Source organism: Lampetra fluviatilis, chromosome 1, assembly GCF_964198595.1.
Source record: "Lampetra fluviatilis chromosome 1, kcLamFluv1.1, whole genome shotgun sequence".
Lineage (NCBI taxonomy): Eukaryota > Metazoa > Chordata > Hyperoartia > Petromyzontiformes > Petromyzontidae > Lampetra > Lampetra fluviatilis.
The window spans coordinates 35,594,309-35,606,859 of record NC_136275.1 but is presented as its reverse complement, the minus strand read 5'-3'; the positions used below and the strand labels follow the sequence as shown (position 1 = coordinate 35,606,859).

At 56.2% G+C, this 12,551-nt stretch overlaps 1 protein-coding gene across 4 annotated transcripts in view; it reads left to right on the top strand.

Moving 5' to 3' along the window:
* The window catches only part of LOC144935097 (uncharacterized), a 117,393-nt gene that overhangs the window by 83,777 nt on the left and 21,065 nt on the right, over window positions 1-12,551 (top strand). For 3 of the 4 annotated variants that reach the window (XM_078861506.1, XM_078861477.1, XM_078861488.1), the window contains exons 9-17: window positions 140-298; window positions 3,540-3,766; window positions 4,689-5,145; window positions 6,165-7,154; window positions 7,690-7,949; window positions 8,265-8,401; window positions 9,093-9,218; window positions 9,685-9,976; window positions 11,789-12,293. In XM_078861506.1, the coding sequence (XP_078717632.1) occupies window positions 140-298; window positions 3,540-3,766; window positions 4,689-5,145; window positions 6,165-7,154; window positions 7,690-7,949; window positions 8,265-8,401; window positions 9,093-9,218; window positions 9,685-9,976; window positions 11,789-12,293 (3,153 nt within the window). The remainder of the gene's footprint in view (window positions 1-139; window positions 299-3,539; window positions 3,767-4,688; window positions 5,146-6,164; window positions 7,155-7,689; window positions 7,950-8,264; window positions 8,402-9,092; window positions 9,219-9,684; window positions 9,977-11,788; window positions 12,294-12,551) is intronic. The other variant, XM_078861497.1, reaches the window with a different exon arrangement.

Here is a 12,551-nt window from a genome sequence, read left to right as displayed (position 1 = left end):
CCCAACAGCCTCGAGGATCTTTGTCATTGTTGTGTGCGTGTGTGTGTGCGTACGTGTGTGTGCGTGTGTGTGCGTGTGTGTGTGCGTGTGTGTGCGTGTGTGTGTGCGTGCGTGTGTGCGTGTGTGTGTGCGCTCGCAGGTCTTAGCCACGCGTCCATGGCACAGGGCCTCCCCGTCGGGTACCCGCCCAGCCTCCCCGGCGCGGTGCCCATCTCCCAGAAGGGGTACCAGATCGCCCAGGATCCCCAGTCGGGCCACCTGCTGTTCATCCCCGCAGAGCCCCCGCCCCCACACTTTGGTGAGAGTGCGACCGATACATGATAATAATAATATATATCCATAATAGAGGTTACATTTTTTTTTGGGCTGCATCGCAAAGATTATAAATGTGGTGTCGTTAAACTCGCCACCACTCGACACAGCCAATTAGTAAGGTTTGTCACGTAAACAAAACATGCCAATTAGTTACTAGTTCAGCACACCGGTGCGTTGGAGACTTAAACCCACCGCCAATTACAACCAGCATCATCAGGCAACAGCCAAAATTATATGTCGCCACATCTCACCGCTGTGGAATTTGTAACGCGCGCGGTCACTTGGCAGGGAAAACCGCAGACAAGTGGTGGTGGGGGGAGGGGGAGACGACAGCCAGAACTGGCGCCAACAATTGCCCAAGCTCTGTGATCCGATATTCGGATGTTTGTCCAACGCCATTAATTGCCAGAACGCTGTATAAACAAGTTGGGGGCGGCGGGCCGAAGGTCAATAACAATGGTAACGGAGAAGCAGCCGATGAACGGTGTGCGTCCGAGTGGACTTCTTCCACGGGGGAGATGGAGTGGGCGATATGGGCTCGCGCCCAAGTGCTCAGTTTGATGTTGTGACACGATCGATCCGCTGCTGGACGGAGGCCTCCCCGAGGAGTCGTCGTCTCTCACGGTCCTGCAATTTCGCGATCCGCCTCTCGCTCCCCACGTGCACGCGCCTGAATCACGTGGTGTGCCACTACTGCTGCTTGTCGCCGATGCATCATTGGAATTCTTTTTTGGAGAAGGTGGCAACAGCCGAAGCGGGTGAGAGAATTGCGCGGCGGTGAAGGATGACGGTTTTAGAATTAAGAAAAAGCGGCTTGCCGTGCTGAAGAGTGTACGGTGCACACAGGCGCGAGCAGCCGGAGCGCTCGCATTGACACGCAGATTGACTCCGTTTCCGTCCGCGATGGATGTTCTCTGCGCCTTGACAGCAAAAAACAAACAAACAAACGTAAAACCTCAAAGCACTCGTGAACGGCACTGCTGCCTTAAAAGAAACAAATAAATAAAAGGCAACGTTTCAGGCAATCACCCTTCTTTATAACACATGAAGAAGGACCATTGCCGGAACGTCGCCGATTTTATATACAGGATATAGAATATGCAGATCGCAGTTCTGATAATCATGCTGGTTTTTGTAATTATGATATTATACGTGGTGATGATGATGATGATGATTGTGGCAATGGTCATGCTAATCGAAGTTGTGATTGCTGCTGATGATGATAATGACAGTTCAGCCAGTGTTTCTTCTGCTGATGAAAGCTTCTGTTAATTATCGTAATAATCATCTTCCTTATCATCATTATGACGACGTCAACACAACAGGCACACACATGCTTCCACGTGGAAACAGATTAATCTTCTGCCCGGGCCATATTTTACTATTTAATTATTTAAATATATATGTATACATATGAAGTATTGGAAAATGACGGCAGGAAACTCCTTGACGGGAACACACTTCTTTTATTAAATCTTGACTTGTAACAATACAACGCGTGGCCTCTCTTCTTCACAATGCGCTTCTCTTGACTCTGGATTCTGTGCTGCCGGCTCTCTGTGCCTCGTGTAGACTCCGCGCCTCGGCTACACTCCTCTCTCGCCTCGTGTAGACTCTGCGCCTCTGCTACACTCTCCACTCGCCTCGTGTAGACTTTGCATCTCTCTCTCTGGCTACACCGTATGCATACTCGGCTCGTGTAGACCTTTCTCTCTCGCTGGCTACACCGTATGCATACTCAGCTCGTGTAGACCGTTCTCTCTCGCTGGCTACACACTATACATTACTCAGCTCGTGTAGACCGTTCTCTCTCGCTGGCTACACACTATACATTACTCAGCTCGTGTAGACCGTTCTCTCTCGCTGGCTACACACTATACATTACTCAGCTCGTGTAGACCGTTCTCTCTCGCTGGCTACACACTTATACCTTACTCTCCTCTACTCTCCATTACCCTCCTCTCCGGGCTCTATCTCTGCACCTTCGTCTTCATTCTTAGATGGTTCCACTTCCGCCCCTGCTCCTCTGTGCATCACCTTATATACCCCTTCTTCCCGGGAGACGGAGCGGATGCGGACCTCAACGTCGGCACCGCTCCTCAGTTACCCAATCCCCACGCGCTATCCCTACGATCCGGTTCCGCTCAGCGCGTGTTTCCACTCCCCGACCAATCACACCGCGCTGCTACCCGATCACTCCCTCTGGGCGCGTCACCGGCACACAGCCAATCAGCAGCACTACCCCCACCCGCGCACTGACGCCTGCTCCTCCCCGTCAGCGCGCGTCACCACACACACACCCGTACATACGCGCTGGCACACGACATATACACCCAGCGCGTATCACCACTACACATATATACATGAAATGTAGACTATTTTCTCCACTCTGGCACTGCCAGGATGACTGGCAAGTGTGTCGAGCACTGGCGATCCCCTAATGCTGCTGCTGCCGCCCGTTCTTGCTCAGTGTCTATTAAACATGAATAAATAACAGCTTCTGGGTATTTGTATTGGCCGTGATCGTTGCGTGAAGGTTATTGGGCGTGATGACTCTGTCTGTGATTTCTATTTTTTTTCTGCTCCGTTTCCATCTCTTCTCTCCCTCTCTCCGTGCAGCGTTTGCTCGCTCCGTTCCCCGTTCGCTCGCTCGCTCTCCCTACCCCTCTCTCTCTCTCTCCCTAACCAAACTGCGTCCACTGATCTCTGCCGTCATTAGGGGGAAATGTTTCGTGAATGGGGTCTTCACAGTCACTGTCTGCAGTTTTTAATGATGGCGCGCGCGCGTGTATGGGTGCACGCGCGCGTGTGTGTGTGTGCATGCGCGCAAGTGTGCTATTGTATGCATGCTTGTACGTACATATAGATGTGTGTGTGATTATCCGTGTGTGTGATTATCCGTGTGTGCTTGCGCGCATGCATTAGCATATTTGTGTGTGTGTGCCTGTGTTCTTCCACCCGGCAACCCGACACGCGACCAATATCAGTGGGGAAAATCGGAAGTGGTCCTGGGACCTCCCCTACGTCGACGCGGTCTTAAATGAGTACCCGGTTCAGTGTCAACCAACGTGGCTGGGTGTGGTGCTGGCCACATTATCTCGCCGACAACATGTTCCCCAACAGCCTTTCGAATGAAGGGTACACGGTGGGGATCTTTGCCTTTGTTGTTTACCTGCGTGTACACGCGCGCGTGTGCACGTACGCGTGTGTGCGTGCGTGTACAGCGGAGTTGGTGGACCGCGCGCACACGCTGTGGCCGCCCATGTACCCCGGCGCATCGCCCGCCTCAGCCGGTCTGCACGACGCTCCCTCGCTGCACCACTTCCTCTCGCACCAGCAGCTGCTGCAGCGGCAGCACGAGCTCATGTTCCTCCACCACCAGCACCAGCAGCTGCACCAGCAGCACCAGCAGCAGCAGGCGCTGGAAATGCACAGGAGCCTGCACGCGCAGGTGAGTGTCTCGCGCCGCGTTCCCGTGAGATGAAATAAGTTGAGCGCGTTGGAACTCGACTTGGCTTTGGTGGTGAATCCCAGGGTGGGTACGGGAAGGAGGGTCGGCTCTGCGTTGGGTTCATAATCTCACGGTCCCCGACCCCCCCCCCCCCGATCCCCCTCCCGCCCACCCCTTGTGATGTATTTTTTTAATTGAAATATTCACCAAAGAAAACCTGTTGGAGGTTTAAAAAAAAAATGTGCATACCCCCCCCCCCCCAGCCTGCCCCCTTGCGGGAGTTGGTTTGATTCTCCTAGAACTAGTGGTTCAAGGGCAAGTCTAGTTGGCTAGGGGACTCGGCACGCGGCGTTTCCATGTTTTGCCGAGTTATTCGACTCTTCACCCAAGTTGGGCAAGGCTTTCCCAGAACTACATCCAAGCAGGGCCTGCGCTCGAGGTTGGGTTGCTGCAAAAAATGTACTGAATGTGGAATTAAATAGTCATGCCACCAACAACGTCAGCTCCCCTCTGACGTAGGGAACTCATGACACGAGCCTGTGACACAAGGTTGACTTGGAAGATTCAGGCCACAGCTCAAATTTGCGTTTAAGAAAATAATAACGTTCAACTTGCAACTTTGTGCCGCTGCACAGTAGTCGCTCGCACCCGATGACAGAGACAGAACAACTCAGAGGCGCAAGGAGGAACCACGGACGAGCGGGAAAGGTATTCAGGCTTTAAGCCAGTGCCAAAATACTCCAACATCCTACCAGGACTTGCCCTATTATGTTTATTTATCCTTGGATAACCGCGGAGATATTATGGTGGATAAGTGCAGGTAATAGTATCGGATTAAAGGTGTTTTCCTGTCTAACGTGGACGATCGATCTCTCTCTCCGTGCATTCCTCCTCTCTCGCTGTCTCTCCGCACGTGTCACAGGAACAGCAGATGTCATCGGCTGAGCTCCGTGGTGGCGGCGGAGGTGGTGGCACCATCGATCTGGACCACGACGCCCGGCCGCCCCGGGCACCGCCAAAGTCTTCGTCGAAGCACTCGGGCACGGCCAGGGCCCGAACCACCACGCCGGGCCTCACCGCCGCCAGTGCCCGGGAGCGCACGGCCACCGTCATGGCCTCCCCCCGCGGCACGCCACCGGCCTCCCCCAGGACCAGGGAGGGCGTGTCAGCGGTGGTGGCCGGGGTCTACCGGCCCAGTGACATGAGGCCGGCGAGTCCCGCGGTGGCACGGGCGACGCCGGTTCCTTCGCCAGCCGCTCCGGCCTACAACCCCTGCGCCCAGCTCGCACGCTCGCCCTCCCCTGCCCAGGAGCCCCAGGAGCAGGCTGGCGATCAGGCGAGGAGGGAGGCTTCGCCCGCGTACCAGGCCCGAGTGCCAAGTAAGGAACTTTTGTTGCATTTGTTTGAGTATTTGTTCCCTTTTCTCTTTGTTCCCTTTTCTCTTGTGAAGATTCCCCACCGTGCTCTTGAGGTCTTCTTTCGCATTGCATTTGAGAATAAACAGACAAGTTTATAGCCGAACTGAATGTGTTGCGTTTGGTAAGTCGTAGATCTCGCCATGCACCTCCTTGCATGTAAGCATTCATTGGGCAATGGTCAGTGATGTGAGTGGAGATAGGGGCCACTAGACTCAAATATAGACCCACAGATCCACAAAGACTAGAAAAAGAGACCCATAGACTCGCAGAGTGAACTCCTGCTGTACAATTTGGTGTATAAGTGATGGATCGGACTTCACCACAATCACAATAATAATTCGCTACTTATGGAGGAGGTGCCTGCACCTGCCATCTGTGGTGTTATTTCCTTTCTCTGAGAAAGGATATACAGGTATCCCTCGATTTACGAATGTTGGGTTTAAGAAATGTAGCATTTACGCAATTGACACATTATGGAAACTTTCCGATTAACGAAATCAAATTTCTGCGTTAACAAAATTTCACTACGGCACGCACCATGAGATCAAACAAGAAACACCCGTGAGGCCGCGTCATCCATCGCCGACAGTGTCACGGTGTCCCTAAAGGGCAACAGTAATGCTTCCACAACGCCTTTCCAGTCCATTCCAACAATGCAGATCTTTTGTTCAGTTCATTGAAAAGGTTCATTAATGTTGTTTTAAATTGATCATTATTCAATCGTTTAAATATTCAACTTCTGGCTTATTATTTTAGTTTTGCGAAAAGTCATAGTGGTATATATTTTTTAGGTTAGGAGTAGTTGTAATTACTGTCCGAAGCGCGTCTCTCATATTTCGGTTGAAATTAACGGGAAAAGCCGTTCCGATGTGCTGTCATGGGAGTGGAGATATTTTTTGGGCCGTTGACCCAGCTGAAACTAAGCCCTGAGAAGTCGCTCACGATCCATTGTTTTATTTCTTCTTCTTTGAAAACCGCAGACAAACCGGGAGACTTTGCGCTGGAGTCAGCAAATGCCGCTTTCCCGGAGGCGCCGTTCCATGCCGAGGAGGCGTCGGCCACCATCGCCGCCCCGTCTCCCGGCGAGGCGCGGCTCCACCGGCCGTTCGACTCGGCGTCGCAGTCCCGTGCGCCTCTCGCCGGCGCCGCGCCGCCAGCCTCGCCCGCCTCGCCCACCTCTCCCACCGGCTCCAGCTCCGGCGCTGGCAGGAAAGACGATGGCGGCGACGCCGCCGCGATCGCCCTCGTCCGATCGCATGAGGGCGACAAAGAAATCGTTGCGGAGCCACGGAGAGGCGAGACGGCGGAAGAGGGGGAGGCGCGAGCGGCAGCGGCCGTGTCGTCTCGGGACGCGAGCCCGGCGCCGGCGCCGACGGCGACCGTTTTGCCACCTGTGTTGGTGAGCCGGCGAGACGCGGCCTCTCCGGAACTGGAGCAGCCGGGCAGTTGCGCGGCCGCGTGCGAAGCGGTCGCAGCGTCGGCGTCATCGGAATCGCTCGCCGCACAGCTCGGCGCTGGTGCCATTGCCGCCGCTGACGCCGCCGCCGCAAAACCGTCACCGGCGCCGTTGAATGAGCAGCGCAGAGCCAAGGACGGCCGAGTCGACCCGGGTGATGTCTTTAAGGGCCACGGCGGCGAGGATGATTGCGCGGTGGCGCCGGCGCCGGCGGTCGCTCTGCTAGTGCGGCCGCGCTGCCGCGACTTCCACGACAGCCCGCTGGCACGTCTCGCTGAGTCGCTGTGCCTCGGCTTCGAGCCCGAGGACCCCATGAGCGGCCTCAACACGCTGGTGATGGTGTGTCTCGGCAAGACGGAACCGGTGCTGGTGCCGGAGCCGGAGGGGTTGGTGTGCGTGCCCGGCGCCGGCGCGCCTCTGCCATGGGACCGGCTCGCCGGGCTGCAGGGCATCTCGCTGCTCAGCGAGCTGGCGCTCATGCGCATGGATGGCAAGAGCGGCACGGGGCAGACCGGTGAGAGCGCGGGGGAGGGAAGCGGGGAGGCAGTGTGTGAGAGTGTGGAGTGGGAGTGTAACCGTCCATCTCTGTGTGCCTGCGTGTGTCTCTCGTTGTGTACGCTTGCTCATACAACCACGATTTGTCTATTCATCTGCCCATTTGTCCCTCTGTCTGAGTATCAATCCTTGTCTTCGCTTTTTGCGTCTATCTACACGTCTCTCCGCTTGTACGCCTGTGCATCTGCGCGTGCGTCTGCCGTTTCGTACGTACGTGTGCCTATTAATATATCGTCCCCGTGTGTGTCTGTCTATCTGTGTCCAGTCAGTGTCTGCCATCCATTTCCCCCCCTGTTTGTCCGTCCGTACGCCTGCTTGATCATTTGTCCACGTGTCCGAATGAACACAGACTCTCCGTCCCTCCAATTGTCCGTCTGTCCTGTTCTTCTACAATGGGCTGGAGGGGAGTCGAGGAGCGTTTGCTCTCAGACGATCCGATACGAACGAGACATTTGCACCCCCCGCTCCTGCTCCTCCCCTGTCTCGATCGCCAGTCTGCTGCCAGCCGGGCGATTCGTGCGGCATCACCGCCGCCGCCACCCCGGGGTCGCGACGTCGCGCCTCGGCCCTGCAGGTGCTGCTCGGCGTGGCCGGCGCGGAGCTGGCGCAGGCCGCGCGCGAGCGTGCCGCCCTCTCGGCGCTGACGCACGCGCGCGTCGTGCGGCAGTGGAACGACAAGCGCCGGAAGGTGGCGGCCTCCGCCTCCGCCGCCGCGGTGGCCCCGCCGTGCTGGTGCCCCCGCAAGGAGGAGCCGGTGAGTTTTGCTGGAGGGTGTCGGGGCGAACGCGCGATGGCAAACGCCGCCCCGTACAGCCTTTAACAGGCTGTTGGGGCGCAGTGCCGTCAGCGAGCGGGTAGATGGCCGCACCATGCCGGTTTGCCTGTGTCTCCACAATGCCGAATGTGAGTTGTTTTTGTTGTTGTTGTTGTTGTTATCAATGTGTGTATGTGTTAGTCTATACGGATAACTGTAAATGTGCGTGTGGGTGACACTCAAAACTCTGTATCCATCCCCCCCCCCACTCCACTCCTGCCTGCAACCCCCCCTTCCTCCTGCCGCCCTCAACAGCCGTGCCCCCTAAGGGGGGGCCCTGAGCTGCTGGAGCCGCTGGAGCTGGAGCTGCGCGTGCGCTTGGCCGAGGTTCAGCGCCGCTACCGCGACAAACAGCGCGACGTCGCTCGGTTGCAGCGCCGCCGCGACTGGCGGTGAGTCTCCAGCACGACCGCCATTGCGTCATTGCGCCACCAATATCGCCAGCTCAGAGTTTTCGGCACCGTAGAAGCCATGCCATGACGCAGACATCACATGCAATGGAAGTGTCTTCAGCCCCACTCTGGGACCTGCTTGGCCCTGAGCCAGATTCAGACTTCTTCTTATGAGGTCAGCGACGCATCACAGTTTAGTTCTGGCGCGGCTCGGCAAGCAGAGCAGTGGAAAAACTATAAAACGCCCAAATGGCGAGGGACCAGCGCGTGCTCGGCTCGGATGTGCCAGTGGAAAAGGGCTGTTACAGGCTACAAGTGGGATCTCTGTGTGGTGTGTGAGTGTCTGTGTGTCTGTGTGCGCGTGCACGCATCTCCGTCAGGGATGAGAAGCTGCGTGGTAGTGTAGCGGTTAGCGCGCTACGAACCTGGTGGCCGGTGTTCGATTCCTGCTCACGGCCAACACCGGTGACGATTTATCTGAACCATTCCTGGGTCGACTCGGCCTCAAATGAGTACCTGGTGCGGTGTGTAAACATTGGCACTTGGGAGACAAAGCCGACCGGGCGTGGTGCTGGCCACCCACCCCCTCGCTTGCTGTGCCGGCCTTCATAGGTGCTCGCTAATATCACTTGCCCCAACAGTCTGTTAAGGCTATACGGGTGATCTTTGTTTGCACGCGCTCCTCTGTCAGGGATGAGAAGCGTCGTGGCTGCTGTGGGGCGCGGCGTGGGCCCGGACGGCCGAGGAAACGGCGCCAGGCATCGAGTGGTCCCCCCTCTCCTCTCCATCGGCTCTGCGACTCCTCGGGGGGAGACAAGTGAGTGGAGCAGGCTAGCATGCTAGCAAGTGGGCGAGTGAATGGACACCATATATGTGTAAATTAAAAAAAGACTTAAATCATTAAAATACTTTGATGGGGTGTGCGCATTGTCCTCCCAAGTATTTAATTAGCTGGAGGGAAGCCAATGGGTGGCTGCCTGGGATTAATGTGTTTGCATACTTTAAAATAGTCCCTCTAGCGAATAGCAACACAACTTGATCTTACAGTTTCGTTTGTATTGGATGACATTTACGAGAACTGATTGCGCCACCCCTTAATAGATGGGATGGGCAGACAGACCGACAGACAGACATATGGATGGAATGATGGAACCTACGGACAGATGAAAGAAGAAGAATATTACAGATGGACGGACCGAGCTGTTGCACGAACAACTTTGGTTGTAAAGCACTCACAAACAAAGCCGGTGTTTCTGCCGCTCGATCCGCGATCGTCGTCCCAGGGCCTCCGGCAAAGCGGCGCCGGCGCAGTCGGAGGGCGGCGAGAGCCACGAAGACGGCGATGGCGGCGACGGCAATGACGACGGCGCCGCCGCCGCTTTGCCCCCTCGGCGGAAGAAACCGCGGCGCGGTGGTCGCTCCGACGCCGCCGGTGCCGGCAGGAGGCGGCGTAAGGAGCGAGAATCGGAGGGCGGCGGTGGCGGCGGCGGCGGTAGCGGCAGCGGCGGTGGCGGGAGGACGAAGGTGGTGGCAAGGAACCCGCAGGGGGCGGCCGGAAAAGCCGCTCGTGCCGAGGTAGGGACCGCGTCGTGGGCGAGAGGCGTTCGGGGGGAACCCAGTGCGGGAATCGAACTTGGCTCGCCATGTTCATGGCACACACTGCCGGTTCGCTGCAGAGATGCGTGCGGGTGGAGCCCTTGGGACACCCTGGTTATTACTGCTGGGATCCTGGGTGTGTTTGAACTGGTTCCTCCCGTGAGTCGATGATGTCGCAGTGGTGCATGGTTCGAATGTGGCAGGCCATCCTGGTTAATGCTGCGGGTGTATTACGCATTCAGTACGAGCCTTCTGCTTCACACTGGACATTCAAGATCACCGTGAGTGGGCCGTTGTTTTCCGGCGTCATGGTTCAAATTTGCCAAATTAGATTGAAATTACACTGCAAATTACTCGATTGCTTGTTGTGTTTAGTTTGTTGTCCTTCCACCGCACCTCCAATTGGCACGGTGTGCTACGTATGGTGCAAAAGAAGTTCAATATACATGCATACATACAGCTTACAGTTGAAATTATGCAAATCGCTAATTGGTCCACGCCCCCCCCCCCCCATTCCGTGAAACACTTAGCAGGCCTCAGCGTGGCTTTCCTGGGAAAAACAAGGGAGCACGTTGCCAGGCCACTGTGCCACACGCCAGGGCTATATTTACTCGCTGAGTATTCATCGCCCCAGGTTGCCCGCAGACCGGAGTGGGTGGTGCGTGAAAGGGGAGGCGCAGCCCCGGCGAGGGGGTGAACTTTTGCCCTTTAAATCTGCGTCCAATCTAAGGGGCGCCCTGACCATGTCGCGCTCGTTGCCATGAAATACCAGCCGCGGCCAGCAATCCGTAGTTAATAATCATCATCATCGTCATCGTCAGAATAATCACGATGGTAATGATGATGATGAAGATAAATGAACACATTTGTAAAAAAAAAAAAACTTCAATGATACACTCAATTGTGTGGGGGGGGGGGGGGGGGGGTGTAGAGCAAGCCGCATGCAAGCAGATGGTTGAGAGTTGGCTGTGGTGGTTGTCTCTGGGGGATGATAAAATGAGCACCACCACTTTACTCGCCTCCGCCATGGGAACGTGGAATTGCCCCAGGGCCTGGAAAACGATGCCTCGTCGTGCCTCTTTAGGAGGAGCAGGAGGAGCATCGCTTCGGATTAGAAGTAAAATTCGACCTGGAAGAAGTAAAAATAAATAACCTAATGGAACCAACCTCCCAAGCGAGGCGAAATGAACGACCTTCTCTGCAAGTGACGGCTGCTGTTGTTTGCCGGGTCGCGCAGACGGCGGTTTCACAAATGAATAGGCAAAGCGAATGAATAGATTAATCGTCAACCACACACCCAGCACCGGCACAAACAACAGCAGCGGTCGCGGGTAAAACACGGGGCGGCGTGGACGACGATGACGACGATGTGCGGCGGGATCGGCGTGCGGCAAGATCGGCGTACGTGGGGTGGGCGGCGATGGTGTGAGGGTTCGATCCCTAAATAGGGCACGCCTTTCTCCGTGTGGAGTTTCTATGCTGTCCCCCCCCCCCCCACCTGTTCTGCATGGGTTTTCCAGTTTCCCTCCCATAGTGTTGAAGGGAAAAAAAACATTCCATGTAAATTGGTGTTGGCCAAAACTTCCCAATGCAGGAGGCCTCCTGAAAAACATTTGTATGGACTCTGGGTGATGATGACAGTGATGATTACGATGATGATAACAACATCGAATGATATTCATCATGAAGATGATGATGACAATAACGATGATGACGATGACTATGATGACAATGACCACGGTGATGATGATGCTGATGATCTATATTGATGACATGTCCTCCATCCGACAGAAGCTCGCGCAGCCCAAAAAGAGAACGAAAGCAAAAAGTGTCGACACGACGTCACCATTGCCGCGCAAACCCAAGGGCCAGACTCGCTCCCCGGCGCCACCCAGCACCGCGACGGCACCACCACCACCACCACCAACACCACAACCACCACTGCCGCCGCCGGCAACGTCCTCATCGTCATCTTCGGTACAACCACCATCCTCCTCCTCCTCGCCCAACTCCTCCTCCTCCTCGTCACTGCCGGCGCCTGGAAAGAACAAGAAGAAGAAGAATTTGAATGACGGAGGGAAGAGGGCGGCTCTGACTTCTGGAACTGTGAACTCTGCCCCGGGCGCGGTCGCCAAGACCTCGCCGGCGAAATCTGGCAAGAAGGAGCGCACGACCACCACCGGAGCCGGAGCCCGGGCGGGGGCGAAGGGGGTGGCAGCGGCGGCAGCCGGAGTGGACACTGGTGCCAGAGCCAGGGCGGACGTCGCACAGCCGGCCCCCGCCAGGCCCGATTCAGGTGAGCGACGCACGCTCACCTAATCGCTCGTGACTTGCTCACCTAATCGCTCGTGACTTGCTCACCCAATGTCTTTCCCGCATAGCCACCCGCCTACTCGCTCTCTCAACCACTCGCCCATTCGCCCACTCACCCACCCACTCACTCTCTCTCTCACCCACTCTCCTACGAAAACACCCACTCGCCCACTCACCCACTCGCATACTCACTCACCAACCCAATCGACACCTACCGACCCACTCGCCCACCCTCTCACCA